Here is an 18,993-nt window from a genome sequence, read left to right as displayed (position 1 = left end):
TGACAGTAGACGGGCCTTGTAGTCTTTACCTGTTGACACTTTAATTTTTCCAGGTTATGAAGGTTTATTGTTCCATGTTAGGAAGCAGGCTGTGATTCCTTTTATTAAACCAATACAGGAATAATCGAAAGATTCCCATTTTCTCCAGGGCCAATAAGCTCTGCCTTCTGGAGTAGGGGGTAACGTGAGGGCTCCCCATGGCCCTAACTCCTCCACCGAAAGCAAAAAAAATGTGGCTGTGGAGGCCTGGTATGTGTCTAGAGTCCTGTAACCTCTCCTTCCTCCAATCACAGGATAACCTCAATCTTCTGCTGACTGAGGAGGAGACGTACAGCCTGATGGAGACCATCCAGCAGTGCAAGATTATAGCAGGTGAGTTAACCGTTCCCCCAGGGGGCGGGTCAGGTGAAGGAAGACAGAGGGCCTGCTTCAGAGCCTACTAGAATTATTAGCAATTACCATGGCCCTACCAACTGCTGCCAAAGCTTCTGTCGGCCTAGCTCCAGTTCACAGTATAAATAAATGGGTCATGCTTGCAATAAACGGCCGTTTCTCCCCCCAAATAGCTGGAGCCTTCTGCCCGCCCCTCTCCCAATGGGAAAGACTCCCCTAACTCGCTGCTCTTTCTGTTTCCAGACTCCTGCCTGACGCTGGACGACTTCCTGCACTACAAGCACCAAGTGTACAAGAAGCTGATGGACAAGCAAATGAGCGAGGAGCTGGAGGAGCAGGTCCTGCTGCAGTTCTCTTCTCTGGACCCCGACAAGAAAGGGCAGGTGGAGTGGTCCGACTTCCTCTCCCACGAGTCCATCCAGCTGCTTAAAAAACTTCGGACTCAGGTAGGACGCAGAGGGTGGGGGGGAAGGGTAAATCACTGCTCGGAGCGTTCTGTTGACGCCTGCTTCAGTGAGAAATCCTTCGGCGGGGCTTCCCGAACCTGTCCTGGCGACCCCCACATTTTGCTCATTCGTTGCAGATATCCTGAAAACGTGACTGACTTTGGGCTCGCCAGGACAGTTTCAGGAAGCCCTGGCTTTTGAGTATTTCTCACTGTATCCCCCCACGCCTTTGGGCTAGGGGCTGGTTCCCAAACCTCCCCTCACACACTCCCAACTGGTCAGGTTTCCATGATATGCACAATGAAACTGCATGAGATAATATTTGCATGTGCTGCCTCCTGTGCATTCATTGCGGGTATCATGAAAACTCAACTGACTGAACCTCCCTGAGGATAGGTTTCAGAAAAGAACTGCACTAGGGCTAGGACAAGACTCGGGTCATCGGGAACAAGCCAGGCCCACCCTGCTTTCTCCCCCATTGGGTTTAAGCCTCTGCTTTTCTAATGGGCCGATACAGTCAATTGCGCGGGAGAGCCGGCGCTCCGAGGCGAGCGCCCGCTCTCCCCACTCACGCCCAGGCCTCTCTTCTGGGCGCGTGATTCTCTATGTTAATGAGGGCCTGCGCTAATAAGGAGGCACTAGGGACACTAGTGCACCCCTGGCGCCACCTTATTGGCAGAAGTGGCGGCTGTCAGCAGGTTTGACAGCCGAAGCTTAATTTTACCGGCATCAGTTGTCGAACCCGCTGACAGCCACCGGTTCGAAAAACGGACGCTGGCAAAACTGAGCGTCCGTCTTCCAACCCACGAGCCGCGGGCTGATTTTTTTATTTTTTTTTTACTTTTGGGACCTCCGACTTAATATCGCTATGATATTAAGTCAGAGGGTGTACAGAAAAGCAGTTTTTACTGCCTTTCTGTGCACTTCCCCGGCGCCGGCAGAAATTAACGCCTGCCTTTGGGCAGGCGTTAATTTCTGAAAGTAAAATGTGCGGCTTTGTTGCACATTTTGCTTTCTGTATGGCGCGGGAATAACTAAATAGGCTCATCAACATGAATTTGCATGTTGCGGGCGCTATTAGTTTCGGGGGGGGGGGGGGGTTGGACGCGCGTTTTCCTTGCGCTATTGCCCTTTACTGTATAAGGGGTAATAATAGCGTGTCGAAAGCGCACGTCCAGACGAGGACTAACGGTGCGCTCGGCCGAGCACACCATTCTGCATTGGCCTGTAAGAGAGAAACTGAAACTACAGATGCAATGGGGGCAAAACCTCCTCTTGATGACCTGGAGCCATCTCACTCCCCCTCCCAGTGGTGATGAACTCCCAGGCCAAGAACTGCTGCTGGACGAGAGGTCTCGGGAGGGAGGGGGAAGGTCGCAGGAGCCTGGTCCCAGGCTTTCCTGATTTCAAAAATTGACAACCCTGCGTAGGAAGGATCCATTCCAGCAAAACCGTTGACTGATTTATTAGCCAAATAGTTCTTAAGGGCTTCTTACCGGTGACCTGGAAACAGAGAAACAAACTTAAATTTTCTTCTGCTTTTATTATCCACTAATCATTTTATTATATCCCTCAGGCAATAGGAACGTTATTTCACTTGGGTTTTGTTTTGTTTTTTAGCAGAGAACGGCCAGATTCAAGGTGCTTGGGCTTTTTTAAGTTTGTTCACCTTGTGCCAAGCCTGTTACGTCTGTTTTCACCGTGGTTTGCACAGGACTAATTACCCTGAATTTCCATCTACAGTACTTTCTGGCCAAGAGTCAGAAGTTATAATCAGATAAATTTGACATCGGCTCCCAGGAAAAGGTCGATAAACCAGCACAGTATATCAATTGCCCAAACACAAGCAATGTTTCAAGGAGATTGCATGAAATGCAATGAAAGCAATGAATTAATTACAAATATTACAGAATTAATTAAAAACAAAGGCTCACGTGCTGGACTGGGCTGGTTGAGTGGTGGATCTGCTCCTCAGGCAGACTTATTTATTTAGCATTAACAGCAGTTTTTTTGTTCGGTTGCGAGCAGAATATGTTAATTATTATACCTGCTATAAAATCCAGTAAAACTGAAGCCTCTCTTTTGGTAGGAGCAGTAGTCAAATAAAACAAAGTCCCCTCCCCCCATCTCCAGAAAAGTGGTCACCGGGTAAAGCCAACGAGTCTTCACATGGATCGATCGTGGAGGAAGTAAACAATGATAAAAAAATAAAGCTGAGTCCCGAGACTATCGGGGGTGATCTGAATTCGGAAAGCCACGTGCGAGCATGCAGCTCCGGTTATGGGCCCTTAACTGACTGTACTAAGGTAGCCCCAGATTCGGCGTGCACAACCTGCAGAGGCCCTCCAGGAGGAGTGGAGCTGGGATTTACGCGTCCATTTTTCATTTTACAAAATGTTAGCGTGTAAATTCCATCGCACGAATCGCACCTTCTGACGAGCAGGCGTAACTTTGCACGCCGTGAGGCGCGTGTATGCTTGGCCCGATGACCCGACTATTTTCTAAGTGAACTTAAGGGCGCAAATTTGCTTGGAAAACACTCGGCAGAGTCCGCGCAAACAGAGCGCATGCAGGCTTTGTCACGATCTGAGCTGTTTGAAAATTTTCCTCTGAAGCTGAAATTTATGGCTCTAAATGTTAAGATGGGGGAATTTCAGTCCAGTTTCTGAACAGCTGGTGAGTCACCCGCCTCTTGTGGAGGATGCTGTGGAAAGTAAATTCAAAATGGTAGACGCTTTAAAATGGGACCTGGAAGCAGCCGATAACCGAAGCAGGTGTAATAATAATGTACGCATTCCTGGTTTACCTGAAGGGCCCACAGGATCAGATTTGATTGACTTCATTGCAAAGTTCCTCCATCGGACTTTAAATGGAGAAAATACTTACCTGATAATTTTGTTTTACTTAGTGTAGACAGATGGATTCAGGACCAATGGGTATAGTGTACTCCTGATAGCAGTTGGAGATGGAGTCAGATTTCAATCTGACAGTCACCACCAGTACATATACCCCTGCAGCGCAGCTCTTCAGTATTCTCCTCGAAAAGCAATTGTGGATATATGTGCATCTGGATAATTTGATTAACTTGGTTAACTTTGTTTAACTTGAATAACTTGATTAACTTAATGAACTTGAATTGGTTGATGTGGTTATAGCTGGAGACCACCAGTGCACTCAACCGAGAAATGCCGACACCCGGTAGGTATGGGTGTCTTAACTAGAGGGAAGCGTGGCTTACCCGTGTTTGTCTTGCTCTCGGGGAATGTCACCTGAGGTTCCATGTTTGGCGGCAGCCGTGGGCGGGATACTGAGTCCATCTGTCTACACTAAGGAAAACGAAATTATCAGGTAAGTAATTTCTCCATTTCCTAGCGTGTAGCAGATGGACTCAGGACCAATGGGATGTACAAAAGCTACTCCCGAACCGGGTGGGAGGCTACCCGTGGCCTACTTAGTACTGCCCTTGCGAATGCTGTGTCCTCCCGCACCTGAACATCCAGGGTAGAACCTGGAGAAGGTGTGAATGGAGGACCACGTCACCACCCAACAGATCTCGGCGGGTGACAGCATCTTGGTTTCCGCACAGGGAGTCAGGTATTGTAGGGGCGGAGGCTTGCCTGCCTCTACATAGGCCGCCTTAATTACTTCTTTGATCCAGTAGGCTATGGTTGCCCGTGAGGCCGCGTTCCCTTGTTTCTTCCCGCTGTGAAGGACGAATAGGTGGTCCGTCTTTCGTACGGATTCCGACCTTTCTAGGTATCGGACTAAGAGTCTGCCGACGTTAAGCTGGCAAAGCCGGCAAGATTCTTCTGAGTCCTTATGTTCGTCTGGAGATGGCAGCAAGATGGTTTGGTTTAAATGGAACTGAGAAATCACTTTTGGGAGGAAGGAGGGGACCGTGCGTAGCTGTATGGATCCTGGTGTGAACCTGAGGAACGGTTCTCGGCAGGATAGTGCTTGAAGTTCGGAGATAGACGGGCCGAACATATTGCCACTAGGAATGCCGTCTTCAAGGTTAGGAGTCGTAGGGACAGACCTCGGATAGTTCTGAAGGAGACTCCCGCTAGGAAGTTTAGTACTAGATTGAGATTCCATAGGGGTACTAGCCACTTCAAGGGTGGTCGAATCTGCTTGACCCCTCTCAAGAAGTGGGAGACGTCTGGATGAGACGCTAGGCCGGTGCCCTCCCCTTTGGCTCCGAAGCAGGCCAACGCGGCCACCTGAACCTTGATGGAGTTGAGGGACAACCCCTTCTGTAATCTGTCCTGCAGAAATTCCAGGATTGTGGGAATTTTGACTGTCCGCAGAAGGATGTTGAGGTCTTCACACCAAGCTTCGAATATTCTCCATATTCGTATGTAGGTCAGTGATGTGGAGAACTTGTGTGCTTGGAGCACGGTGTCAATCACCGCCCTCGAGTATCTGCTCTTCTTCAGGCGAGTCCTCTCAATGGCCAGACCATAAGAGAGAATCGAGTTGGGTCTTCGTGGAGGATTGGGCCTTGCTGGAGCAGATCCCTGTGTGGAGGTAGAGGGAGAGGGCTCCCAGTCACGAGTCTTCGCATGTCTGCGTACCACAGCCTTCTTAGCCAGTCCGGGGCCACTAGAAGTACTAGCCCCCTGTGGTGCTCTATCTTGGGGATGATCCCGCCCAGTAGTGGCCACGGGGGGGAAGCATATAGCAGGACTTCCTATGGCCAGGCCTGGATGAGGGCATCGAACCCTTGGGATTGTGGTTCCCATCTGCGACTGAAAAAGTTGGAAACTTGGGCGTTGGACCGGGTTGCCAGGAGATCCATGGCCGGTGTTCCTCAGTGGTTTACTATCAACTGGAAGGCTGTGGCCGACAGCCTCCATTCCCCTGGGTCTAGACTTTCTCTGCTGAGGTAATCCGCAGTGACGTTGTCTTTTCCCGCGATGTGGGTGGCTGAGACCTCTTGTAGGTTTGCTTCCGCCCACACCATTAGGGGATCTACTTCCAGGGACACCTGTTGGCTTCTGGTTCCTCCCTGGCGGTTGATGTAGGCAATTGTTGTGGCGTTGTCCAACATGACTCTGACCTATTTTCCCCGGAGTCTGTGACTGAACTGTAGGCAGGCTAGTCTGCCTGCCCGTGCTTCCAGTCGGTTGATGTTCCATCCCGACTCTTCCTTGTCCCATTGCTCCTGGGCCGTCAGTTCCTGGCAGTGGGCTCCCCACCCTCGTAGGCTCACATCTGTGGTGAGCAGGGTCCAGGTCGGTGGGGATAGCCTTACTCCCTTTCTCAGATGGTCTTCTTGTAGCCACCATTGAAACTGGGTCTGTACTTCCTCCAGGAGCTGGAGGCGAATGGAGTAGTCCTGGGACATCGGGTTCCATCGTGATAGTAGGGAACGCTGTAGCGGTCGCATGTGAGCTCTTGCCCATGGGACCACTTCCAGAGTAGATGCCATGAGACTGAGGACTTGGAGGTAGTCCCATACTTTGGGACAAAAACTGCTTAACAGGTTTTGCAATTGGTTCATCAGTTTTCTTCTCCTTGTAGGAGTCAGAATGACCTTGTCTTGTCTGGTGTCAAACCGGACTCCCAGGTATTCTAGTGATTGGGAGGGCTGCAGACAGCTCTTGTTTGTGTTGACCACCCACCCAAGGTTCTCCAGTAGAGCCTTGACTCTGGTGGTCGCCTGATGACTTTCCTCTGGAGATTTTGCCCTGATCAGCCAATCGTCCAGATATGGGTGTACGAGGATTCCCTCTTTCCTCAGTGTCGCCACTTCTACCGCCATAATTTTGGTGAATGTCCGGGAGGCTGTAGCGAGCCCAAAGGGTAGCGCCTGGAACTGGTAGTGATGGTCCAGGATTGCGAAGCGTAGGAAGCGCTGATGCTCATGGGGGACCGGAATGTGCAGGTATGCCTCTGACAGGTCCAGTGATGTAAGGAATTCTCCCGGTTGTATTCCCTTATGACTGATCGCAGGGTTTCCATGCTGAAGTGTGGTACCCTCAGGTAGCGGTTGACCGACTTGAGGTCCAGGATGGGCCAGAACATTCCCTCCTTCTTGGGAACGATAAAATAGATGGAATAGTGCCCAGTATTTTGTTGTTGCGTGGGCACCAACATTATGTCCTTTAGGGCAAGCAATTTGGTCAGTGTGGTTTCAACTGCCGTCGTCTTGGAGGGTGCATGGCAAGGAGATTTCACGAACTTGTCTGGAGGGGTGCTGTGGAAGTCCAGATAGTATCCCTCTCAATTGATAGTTAGGACCCACTTGTCCAACATTATCTCAACCCATCTTTGGTAGAATAGGGCAAGCCTGCCCCCTATTGCTTCTTCCTGTGGATGGGTTGGCTGATTCTCTTTGTGGAGTGCGGCTGGGGCCTGAGCCAGAGCCGGCTCCCCTCTTGTTATGTTTGTTCCGAAAGGACTGGTCCTTGCCTGCGGGGCGAGGGGCTTGATATGTACTCTTGTAGGGTCTAAAACGCTGGGATCCTCTGCCCTTAGGTAATCGGGGAGAGGGGCGTTGGCTTCTTTTGTTCTTGTCCTCCAGTAATCGAGGTACTGGGGATTCACCCCATTTGTCGACTAACTTCTCCAGTTCACTTCTGAACAGGAGAGCTCCTTTAAAAGGCATTCTCGTGAGTTTCGTCTTGGAAGCTGCGTCGGCTGACCAACTTCGGAGCCAGAGTTGCCTTCTGGCTGCCACTACGGATGAGACTCCCCTGGCTGAGATACGTACCAGATCAGAGGTCGCATCCATGAGGAAGGATACTACTGGTTTTAGTGCTTTGACCGGCGTGGCAGTGTTCCTGGATAAGCAGGCGCGTGTCACCAAGGCACAGCAGGCGGCAATCTGTAGTGACATAGCTGATACATCGAATAACTGATTAAGGATAGATTCCACACGTCTGTCCTGGGCATCCTTGAGTGCTGCTCCTCCCTCAATTGGTATGGTAGTGAGCTTTGTGACCACGCAGACCATGGCATCCACTTTGGGGAACACCAGGAGATCCGGCTGAGGGTTCCAATGGGTAGAGGGCTTCTAGGGTCCATCCACCTTTGAAGCTGGCTTCCAGGGCATCCCATTCCAGGTTGATCAGCTGTTGTACTGCTTGCAGCAGAGGGAAATGGCGGGAGGTCCGGCGGAGTCCCTCTAGGAGAGGGTTCGTCTTTGGTTCCTCTATGGCACTAGTGCCCGGGATGGCGAGCTCCTTCAAGCTGTGAGCCACGAGATCTGATATCTCGTCTTTAGAGAAAAAATGCCTCATGGTTCGGTAAAGTTCCGTTCCTGGAGGGATTTCCCCTTCCTCCAGGGATTCTTGATCTTCGTCCGAGGTGCCCGTGTCCCCTATGGTGGGGCTTTTGGTCGGGGGAGGCACATCCCTGGGGGTCCTAGAGGGCCCTGGAAGGTTAGGTTCTTTTGTGGGATGCTGCGATTGTGTCATCGGTGGCGCCGGTTGCATATGGACGAAGGTGTGTAGAACTTTGAAAAATTCTACCCGGGAAAAAGAAGCTGGGTCTAAATTGAAAGCCGCCGTGTTCCTAGGGAGCCCCGATTGACTAAGGCTCATGTTGGGGGTGGAGAGGTCCGGTGTACTATCTGTGGATCTGGACTCCTGGACTGGCTGGGGAGGGTCTTGACCTGGTTCTCCCAGGGCCTCCTCGCACTGTAGGCACAGGGCCGTGGCCTCTTCGTGCTGCGCAGCTCTTATCTGGCAGGCTGGGCAGAGGGCTTGTGCTTTGACCTTCGTGTCCGGTGGTGCCATGGTTTGTACGCGTAGTTTAGCAGAAAATCCCTTTTATGCGCATACCGGGAAGCTTAGTTACGCGCTCCGGATGTGCCGAAGATGTGCGTGTAGGCCGGGGTGCGCGCTCACAAGATGTGTGCGCCGCTGTGCGCACCGACCTAACTTATGCGCCTGGCGCCGTTGAGCGTGTGGTTGTGCGCCCGGCCCCCTCGTGCGCGTTGCTGTGTGCACGGCAATTATGTGCACGCCGATGTGCGCACAAGTGAGATGTGCGCCCGGCTCGTCTCTGTGCGCACGGCTCGGATCGGCGGACAAGAAGGTGATCAAGGGGAAATGGCGTCGGCGAACACGCGAGCAATATAGCGACCACCTCAGAGGGTCTCCACGTGGGAGGACCCTCGTATCGGATCGGGGTCTAGCCCAGACGGGGCTGATCAACCCGATAGCCCAGACGCCGAATGGCGATCTGTGTGGCTTTCCAAGCCTCGGAGACCGGAGACTTTTAAGAAGTTTTCTACCTTACCTTGTCTCGGCATTTCCCAGTCTCGTTCCGGGCGGTCTCCGGCTGCGGGGGGAGAGGGAAAGTACCTTCACCGCCACGCTCGGTGCTGCACCCGCTGCCTCTCAGCTGCTCCCATTCCTGGGGGCTAAGTCCACGCCAGGAACCGGCTGACAGACCGAGGCCTACTTCTGAGGGACCTCTGGAATCACCTCAGGAATTCTCAACTGGGGGAGGGACCCTTAGGTATCACCGCAAGAGAGTGGGGCTCGTCTGTAGAGGTAAGATTTCTTCTTGTTTGGCATTTTCTTTGGTTTGAATACTCTAACGCTGTGCAAGCATGTATAGAGTCCCGAACTGCTATGGAGACGGAGAAATATTGAAGAGCAGAGCTTCCTGCAGGGGCATATGTACTGGTGGTGACTGTCAGATTGAAATATGACTCAGTCTCCAACTGCTATCAGGAGCACACTATACCCATTGGTCCTGAGTCCATCTGCTACACGCTAGGAAAGCTAACATTTGGGCTTCTGTCCAAAGTGGAGCGAGGGTATCAGATTGAGATGCAGCCATTCTCACTGAATGTGCTGCGATATCGTCAGGCGGTGGAGGCATTTCAGGCTCAACTTTCCCCGGTGCTATGGCAATATTGAAGATTCTTATTGCACCCAATTTCTCAAAAGCCATGCAGATAAAACGAAAGGTCTATTGGGATTTCATCTACAACTGAAGTCTCTGGGAGCTAGATATGGCTGAGCATTCTGTGCTGCGTAACGTGACGTCGTGCGCGCCTGAAAGACGTCCCGCCGCTGGTAGGGTGGGTGTCATTGATTCCCATGGTTTTACTTTAAGGACGGATGGTGGCGTCTTTCTGTGCTTTGCAGCAATGTAGGCGAGCATGTTGTCATGTGCTGGGGCCGAGGAGTAAATTCAGCGTCGTCTCCGGGACCGTGCGAAGAAAGTCTTGTCTTTTTTATCTTGCACGTTGGGAACAGGATCAGACTCGGTGGGGACTGTTGATATATTGTTCATTATGGGAAATCAATAGGCTGCTGGCTGGTTTCTGCTGGTTACAGCCAGGGATCCGATCAGGAGGATTAGATAGAATAGAAACTTCATTATCTGCAGCTGGACTAGATAAAAACACGCTGCCTCTTTATCACTGTTTCCCTCTGCGGAGCACAAGGAAGCCCAGCTGCGGCCCTAGCAGGAGAATTTATTGTGCATTCTGGCCTTGCACACCCCAGCCCTCAGTCCCATGTCTGTTCCACGCTCTCCCTTCAGCTCTCCACCTCCTCAGAGAAGTGTCCAGGCAGCTCACGTTCCCCGGTTGTCCGACGGCTGGAGGGGGGGGGGGTCCTCCTAACAGACTGAGCCTGACAGGGGCCAGTCCAGGTGACAAGTACCCGGCCGATCCCCGGTAGCTGGATCTAGTTCTTACGTTTCATAGCCAGGGATAAGCGCCGGCGTTCCCACATTCGCCCGGCTAATAACTGTTTGCACTTTTCCTTCAGGAACTTGTCCAGTCCACTTTTCAACCCAACTAAGAGGGCAATGCAATAATCCTGGTGCTAATAAAATGTCTGCTGGTTTTCAGCGCCCACTTTTAACGCCAAAATTATTGGGGTGTTTTTTTTGTTTTTTTTTATTTTAAGTTTGGCTAATGCATAGGGAGTTGAAAAAAAACACATAAAAAGTGTAAAATGTATTTTCGGCACAGGTGGAACGCACATTTTAACTAGGGAAGGGGGGCTGGAGGCCCTGACAGGTTATCCGGATGAGCGACAGCAGCCGCCGCCGCCACACCACCCAGATGAATTCTGATTTATGTGTTTATCTGGCAGCGGGAAGCAGCAGCAGCCAGATAGTTGCTTAAATCAGTACTTACGTGGCTATCTTCTGCGGATCACCGCTTCGTAGTCAGATAAGTCCTTTATCTGGCTACATAGCAGCGAGCCGCGCCAGATAGATGCATAAATCAGTACTTTTACAGGTAGGAAGTGGCAGTGGTTGCTGCCACCACTTACCCAGATAAGTCAGTATTTACGTGGGTAACTTCCGGCTGCCGGCACTTACCTGGAGAGTTTGACTTTTTTTTTTTTTAAACTTTTTAAAAAACTTTGAAACTATTGTTTTCATAACCCCAGCTCTGACCAGAGGTTAAGTTTCCAGCACCAAAACGGGCAATGCTGGCCAGGTGCAGGGTCTCTGCATCGGGAGGGTAATGCCGAGCGGCCCGGATTTGCATGGGATTTCCATGCCAGGGGGCAAAGCAGTACTCCCGTTTTGGAAATGCACGTTTTTTTTCTACGCGCAGAATTCCTTACCGCATCAGCGGTTACGTTTTTACCCGCGGAAAATGCAGGGTGTGTTCGGCAGGACGCACCTTTCTGCACCAGCCAGGTTGTTAGTTGGCTCGGCCACGCCCTCCAGCAGCAGATGCCACAGCGGGATTGTGCGCTGAGTGAATAAATTCCTCCCAAGATTGGTTTTAAATCTGCCAGGGCGCCAGTTTCATGCAGCGCCCCCTAGTGCTGGTGTTGATTGAAAGGGTAAATAAGCCCGCCCTTTTTACCCATCCCACCCCACTCATGATTTCATAAATCTTAGTCAGTCCCCTCTCGGTTGTCTCTTTTCCAAACTGAGGAGCCCTAATCTGTTTAGCCTTTCTCCATAAGGGACATTATCCATCCCCTTTACCATTTTCCCACCCTTCTCTGTACCTTTTCTATGTCTTTTTTTGAGCTGGGGCAACCAGAACTGTACACAAGGTCTGGTCACACCTTGGATCTATAGAAGGACATTATGATATTCTCAGTTTTGTTCTCTATTCTCTATTCCTTTCCAAATGTGACCGGACCCCCTGTCCATCACTATATGCCTCAGTACCATTTCCCTTTTCTAAAACCTCTTGAGCTGCCCATCCCCTCTCGCCTTCCTCCCACCTAGGAGAGCAGGGATTGATTGCTCAGGCCTTTATAGGCAACCATTTTGTGACAAAAGAGGTGTAGCTAGAGTCGGTGTAGAGCAGGCATGAGAGAGACAGGATGTAGGTTTTTGTCCCTCCCTGGTGAGGCCTCCCTGCCTCACCAGTTTCTCTTTTTGGAGGGGGATTTGCTGTGCACAACCTACCTGCCAGTGGATTCTTGGTATTTAGTTACAGTAAGGATATCTTTTTCATCTGAATCCTTTTGGAACTTGCACTCCTTGGGGCCATTGCAATAATTATGCGCGGGCCCGCTTTCTTAACGCACCCCCAGCTGCCCCCAAGGCACCATGAAATATTTAAATTAGAGGTCGCTTTAGCAAGGAGGCATGTGATGAGCGCTTATAGATTCACTCCGCGTTGGAATCGCATTGTAGAAGTGCCAATCCCCTTATTGCATAAGGAGATTAGTTAGCCCCCTTGTCTGAAGACCAGTGAGCCCATTCCCCCATGAATGAGGCAAGCCCCTGTGACAGGCTGGGCTGAGTGAGGTGCGTGAAGGCTGGGAGAGCTCTACCACAGAAGGGACTGCATTTCACCCTGCTCCATCGGGGAAGGTCATCCTCACTGAAGACCAGTGAGCCCATTCACCCCCTGCATGAGGAAAGCCCCGGCGACAGCAGAAGTCCAGTCTAGGAAAGGTTTTGTAGAAGAGAGCGTTTCTCTGTTGTTGTGAGCAGGTTTTTTAAGCCTCCCCTCCTCACTGGCAGCCTGGCTGGGTCAGCAGCTTCTCAACCTTTCAACCCAAGAAGAACAAACGGAATGAAGTGAGATCAAGGAGACCCCACCCGGATCTCCAGCGCACGTATGGGCCCAGGATACAGGGCTGGGGGTTCGGGGAGACGTTGGCCTATCAGGTAGGATTTTTGCTGTGCTGGGAGGGGACCCTGACCTAGGAGTCCTGGTTCAGATGCTGGGAGAGCTTTTAGTGCCCATTTTCCACCACCATGGGAAGCCCAACCAGTCTGCTGAAGGAAAGGACACCTACCCAGGGTGAGACACCCTACCCGGAACAAATTCAGCTGTCACTGCACCAGTATTTAAAGATGGGCTTTATTTTGACTTGAAACCAATCGACAAATTATAATTTTAACACCCAATTCCTGGTCCTGCCTGTTCTTTCCCGGCATCTCCCTCCTGGGGATGCCACAGCTAACAAAACACACGCAGGATCACACACCGCTGTCTGGGCCATAGACGAGAGTCTTTCCCCCCCCCAGGGATCAGGTGTCAAGCCTGGGACAGAGTCAGCCAGCCGGAGCATCCCCCAAGAGTGCTCTGAGGGAACCAACACTCCCGAAAAAGGGATTACAGAAATGATAACTAACAATCTATTTGCCTTTTTGACCACCACTACACCCTGAGCTGAAGATTTCAAGGTGTTTTTCATAAGGACTCCTCTCATTCTCCCCCCCCCCCACACACACTCTCTCTCTCTCTCTCATATGTTCATTCTCAGTCACACACATGCCCACTTAACACTCTCACTTTTCTCATTTTCCACATACCACACTCTTCCTCATGTTCGTTCATTCATTCACTTCTCTCCCTCTTCCACTCACAAGCCCACTCCTCCTCACTTCTCTCCCTGTCACACACCCACCATGCTCACTCACTCTCACTTCTCTCTCTTTCCCATACACACGTACACACTTGCTCTCTCTCACTCATTCAGCGTCACACAGAGTGCTCACTCCTTCTCTCGTCCCTTCCCCCCAAACCCCCCCCAGCAACAGCAGCCTCTTCCTTCAGGCCTGTGTGGGGCCACCTCTGCAGCAGGTACCTAAGGGTTCCGGAGCTGGCCCGGGCCCCCGACCATCCCTTTAGAATTCCGGAGCCTCCGGGCCAGATCCAGAGAGTCCCCAGGCATGAGGAGGGGGTCACCCCCTGCACTGGCGGTCACTTCCCCCCCCCCCCCCCCCCCCCAATGCATTCATGCCCCACTGGCGGCCCTGGCCAAGATTGCATGCAGCGTTATAGCCAAGCTAGGAGGTAGCCCTCTTTCTTACTTGCTTGCCTGCTGGTAGTCATCAGGGAATCGTCATGCATAAGCCTTGAGAGTTTTCTCTTTTTTCCCTTCCTCATTCCAGTCTTCAAAGACAGATCTTCAGCAACATCTCTGGCCCGAATGAGTAGAATGCAGGTCGTTAAATAAATGTTTGAGGAACGTGTACATGCTGCAGAAAGAGTTTGCTCGTTATTTGTATAAGGATAGCCTCCCCCTTAATCATCAGCAGAGAAACGAGGAACGCGGGAGCGCGTGCTTGAAAGATGATTTCAGTTTTAAGCTTCCCTTGCATTTTGCTTTCAGACGCTTTCCTGCTCAGCCTCCCGTGGGGACTGGTTTATGGTGTGGCACTCTCATTCCCTTAAGAGCCCCTCTCCAGTGCTCAGCTTTAGCCAGCACCGGGTGTCTCGGCCAAAAAAAAAAAAAATACTCAGCTCAGGTCTCCCTTCCTGAGTGCAAGAGGCCGAGATCTCTGGAAGTTGGGGTGACTTAGACATGCAAATGACTAAATAACGGGGACCTGAGCCACGGTCTTACGCAGGGCAGCAAAGGTCACCGGTCACCCCCATCAGTACCAGGCAGCCTTTAAGGAGAAGTACCAGAGCCGTCGGAATTGTAGAAAGGGGGGAGGGGGTCTCCATGTGAAGCAGCAGCTGCTGCCGCGGGTACGTGGAGGCTCCTGCAAGCGTGTTACGCCTCATTTAAAAAAATCCAACCTTCTTCCCGCAGAATTCACTACTCAGATTGCTTTCCACCAAAGAGCGAGAGAGGGCCCGGACCGCCTTTTCGTCCCTGGACCCGGACAACGTCGGGCGCATCAGCGGGAGCGAGGACAGGAAAGCCCACCACGCCTGGTTCCGAAAGCAGCCCAAGGAGACCGCATCGTGCAACGTCAGGTAATCGGCAGGCGCGCTTAGTTTGCCGCGTGGGCTCACTGAAGGTTTCGAGCGACGCCCCGGAAGGGCGTAAAATCTCACAGAGCACACTTTCAGGCCAACGCGTTAGGCTGCGCGCTGTCTGGCGAAATCTGTTTCGCGCGTAAAACAAAGGCGACTTGTACGGATGAACGCAAAACAGCCTTTGCGAACCCTTTGGCCTTTTACTCGAACCGAGATGAAAAATCGGGCAATGAATTCTGAGGAAACCTGCACACGAAAATGGCCTCGCCGGCCAGTTTTTGCAAAAAAAAAAAAAAGGTAATGACGCTTCAGTAAGGTGTCGTCGTTACTTTTTTTTTTTGCAAAGTCGCCCGTAAGAAAATTACAGGCGGAACTTCTCTGCCAGGCTCCTTTGCATGCAAATCCCAGTGGCTGTGCATGGAAAGTCGCAACGGTCTGTGCGAGAAACTGGGCAGTTCAGTACATTGGCCTCTTTAAGAGATCTAAATGACAGCACGTGCCACTTTTAATTGTTTTAGAGGAAAGGCTTCGCGAGCATGCTGAGTGCCATGAAATAGCGGTGACTTTATGGGAGAGCCTGGTGTGCCTGTCACGTCTGCCGTGAAATAGCAGTGACAGCGAGGAAAGGCTGAGCGCTCCTAGCGGAGAGTCTGACATTCCTCCGACACACCTGCCATGAAATATTTGTGACTGTCCCCGCAGCACACTGTATCTGTGCATCTGCTAGGAATAGAAGGGATCTGCAGCCCCAAAAGTTTCAGCTCCGTTCATTTTTCTATTTTTTTCATTTTTATTCTGTTGATTGAATTTTTTTTTTTTTTGGGGGGTGGGGGTTGGTTTTGTTCCTTTGCTAAACCAAAAAAAAAACCCCACATTAAACAAGAAAATAAAAACCCCCAACCAAACCTATAAAATTAAAAAGGGTCTCTGGTGACCCTGACCGGCCCTTTCCGGGCTCAAAAACCGCTCTCTTGGATTTCTGGGTCCAAAATGCTTAACTCCGCAGTTTTTGCATTGAAACGCGGCTGCCGAGCAGTCGACTGCTCCTTCAGCTTCCTTAAATCCCTTCTCGTTCGATTTTCTCCCTCAGGCATGTTCGTCGCAGTTCTCAATGTAACCCACCTGGCGCTGGTATAGTGTTCTCCCCCGCCCCATCGCCCTTAGTTCCCAGCATCCCCTCTCACCACCTGCCCCAAATCTCTTCCCTCCCCCAGCAGTCTGCTCTCTCTTCTTTCTACTCCATGCCTGGCTTACAGGCATCACTTTAATCTCTTTTCCATCTTTCCGCAGCGGCCACATCAATTCTTTCGCCATCCACACTCTCTCCACCCTGACCCTTTCAGTATGCACACTATCTCTCCACCTCTAACTTCTCATCATCCCAGCATCCTCCAAGTACTCTCTCTCCCCCCCCCGCCTCAGTCTCAGTGGGATTTTTCTTATGAAATGTCCCAAGGCGGGGAATGCAGCCTCTCTATGCAGATATTCCCTCTTCAGGTGGGAAGGGAAGCCACAAACTTCCTCCTGAGACCTCAGAAGTCCTCTGCAGCGAGTCACCCTTTGGAAGCTTCCCTACCTCCTGATCTAACCTAACTGATGGATTCCCCGAATTCCCCCCCCCGGCCAGGGGTACCAGGGCTCTCACAGAAGGGGTTCTCTAAAAAAACATCCAAAATCCTCAATCATAATGTTCAAGCAGCACCAAGGCAGGCGGGCGCTGATCCCCTTCTCTCTAAAGGTACTGGCCCAGGCGGTGAAACCCAAGCAGGCGAACAGCTCAAGAAAAACACTCCTGATCTCTCCAACTCCTAACCAAAATGCCACTCCCAGCTCTACTGCAAGCTGCTCTTATATCCAGCGGGGGGGGGGGGGGGCCAATCCAGCAAGCCCAGTGGAGGGGCTGTTCTGAAATCTGCCCCCTCCATCCACTACCTTTCCTATCCCAGCTCACAGGGTTTCAAGGCTAGTGCCTTATCCTGATGATCCCAAAGGGTCGTCACAAACACAGAGATTTCTTGCTTGTTCTATAAATCCTTTTAGTTGAATCCACTCTTCTCCATCTGTACCCTCCCACCCTGCCACAGCTCTGTAATGTATTTCCCCATTTTATCAAAGCTGGTATTTCTGAAATCCAGGACTGACTTCTGTGTGACTCACCACCTCCCCAAAAACTCAAGCACTAACCTAGAGTCCCTTGAACTCACCTCTCCTAAACAGATTGAACGAATCCTCCAAAAGGCTAAACCCGCCACACATTCATCCGATATAATCCCCACTAAGACTCTTTCCATCCCCGCCACCATTTCAAAATTCCTGGCTGACATAATAAACTGCTCCCTCTCACATGGCAAAGTACCCGACCCCCCTTAAACATGCAGTAGTCAAACCCCTTCTAAAAAAAACTAACCTTGGCCTCAGTATCCCAGCTAACTATCGCCCTATTTCTAACTTGCCTTTCATAGCAAAAATAATGGAGAAAATAGTCAATACCCAGCTTACCGAATTCCTTGAAGAGCACAACACCCTTCACCTGGCTCAATTTGGCTTTCGTAAAGCCCGTAACACTGAAAGCCTCCTCCTTACCCTTTCTGACACTATACTCAAGGGATTGGACCATGGTCAATCATACATACTGGCCCTACTTGACATATCTGCTGCCTTTGACACCGTCAATCATACCATACTCCTCACCCGCCTAGCAGAAATCAGTGTCACAGGTTCTGCGCTGCAATGGTTCTCTTCTTATCTCGACAACAGAAATTACACCGTAAAAATAGCCAATTGCGAATCATCTCACATTCCCCTCACACAGGGCGTCCCGCAGGGCTCCTCCCTCTCTTCCACGCTCTTAAATACCTATCTCCTCCCCCTCTGCTATCTCCTCTCTGATCTTGGCCTAAAGTTCTTCATGTATGCTGACGACGTTCAAATTCTCATCCCACTTCAAGAATCCCTCCCCAAAACATTACAGTTTTGGGATTCCTGTCTTACTTCAATTAACACCCTCCTCTCAAACCTACATCTCGCTTTAAATGTAACAAAAACAGAGATCCTCACAATCTCCAATCCCCCAGCTCGCTCGCTCCCTGCCTTAAGCAACACCAACCCTCCACCTGAAAGATTCACTTGCAATGTGAGAGATCTCGGTGTCTATCTGGACCAACATTTAAATTTCAAATCTCACATCCACAATACCATAAAAACTGGCTTCTTCAAATTGCACATCCTAAAGAAACTTAAACCCCTGCTATCTACCCAAGACCTCCGCACAGTCCTACAGGCAACTATTTTAACTAAACTGGACTATTGCAATTCTTTATTTCTGGGCCTCTCTCTCTCCACTATCAAACCCCTCCAACTTTTACAGAATGCCATGGCCAGAATCCTAACAAACGCACGTAAATCGGATCACATTACCCCTATCCTAAAAGACCTCCACTGGTTACCCATAACCTCACGCATAAAATACAAAACACTCACCATCCTCCACAATCTATTGTACAATCAAAATCACCCTTGGCTCGAGAATGCACCTCTTTTCTGATCATCTACCCACCCCTCCAGATCCAATCTTGCTGGTACCTTATACACCCCCTCCCTAAAAACTGCTCACCACACCTCAACCAGAGAAAGGGCCTTCTCCACTGCCGGCCCTTCCCTAAGGGACACCCTGCCCACGGCCCTCCGTCTAGAACCTAACCTGTCTAAATTCAAAAAAGGGCTCAAAACCTGGCTCTTTACATTAGCGTATCCAGATGTTGACCCAACTTAGCTTGACTTTAACCCCGCAGCCCACCCTTCCCCCTCCTCCTCTCTGCCTCTCCTTTTCTCTCCTTTTCTCCCCCTTTCTTCACCCCAAGCAAAGACTCCAAAATATAGTGTTTCTCCCCCCTAAGCAATGACGCCTAAATTCTGTTATTAGTTTCCCCTCACCCTCCTTTAAGCCTACCCCCCCCCCCCCCCCCCCCATCTCTCCCTGTCACTGCCATCACTGGTCTGGTACCTACCAGCCCACCTGTACATAGTGTCTATTGTTAG

The 18,993-nt window shown here is 50.9% G+C and overlaps 1 protein-coding gene across 1 annotated transcript in view; it reads left to right on the top strand.

Annotated features, from left to right (window-relative positions):
• Positions 1-18,993, top strand: part of PHF24 (PHD finger protein 24) — a 182,578-nt gene that overhangs the window by 151,315 nt on the left and 12,270 nt on the right. Inside the window, exons 4-6 of the mRNA XM_029581548.1 lie at positions 294-372; positions 637-839; positions 14,786-14,952. Coding sequence (XP_029437408.1) covers positions 294-372; positions 637-839; positions 14,786-14,952 — 449 coding nt within the window. The remainder of the gene's footprint in view (positions 1-293; positions 373-636; positions 840-14,785; positions 14,953-18,993) is intronic.

Source organism: Rhinatrema bivittatum, chromosome 1 (genome assembly GCF_901001135.1).
Source record: "Rhinatrema bivittatum chromosome 1, aRhiBiv1.1, whole genome shotgun sequence".
NCBI lineage: Eukaryota > Metazoa > Chordata > Amphibia > Gymnophiona > Rhinatrematidae > Rhinatrema > Rhinatrema bivittatum.
Note: the sequence above shows the minus strand (reverse complement) of the source record. Positions and strands in the feature narration are given on the sequence as shown.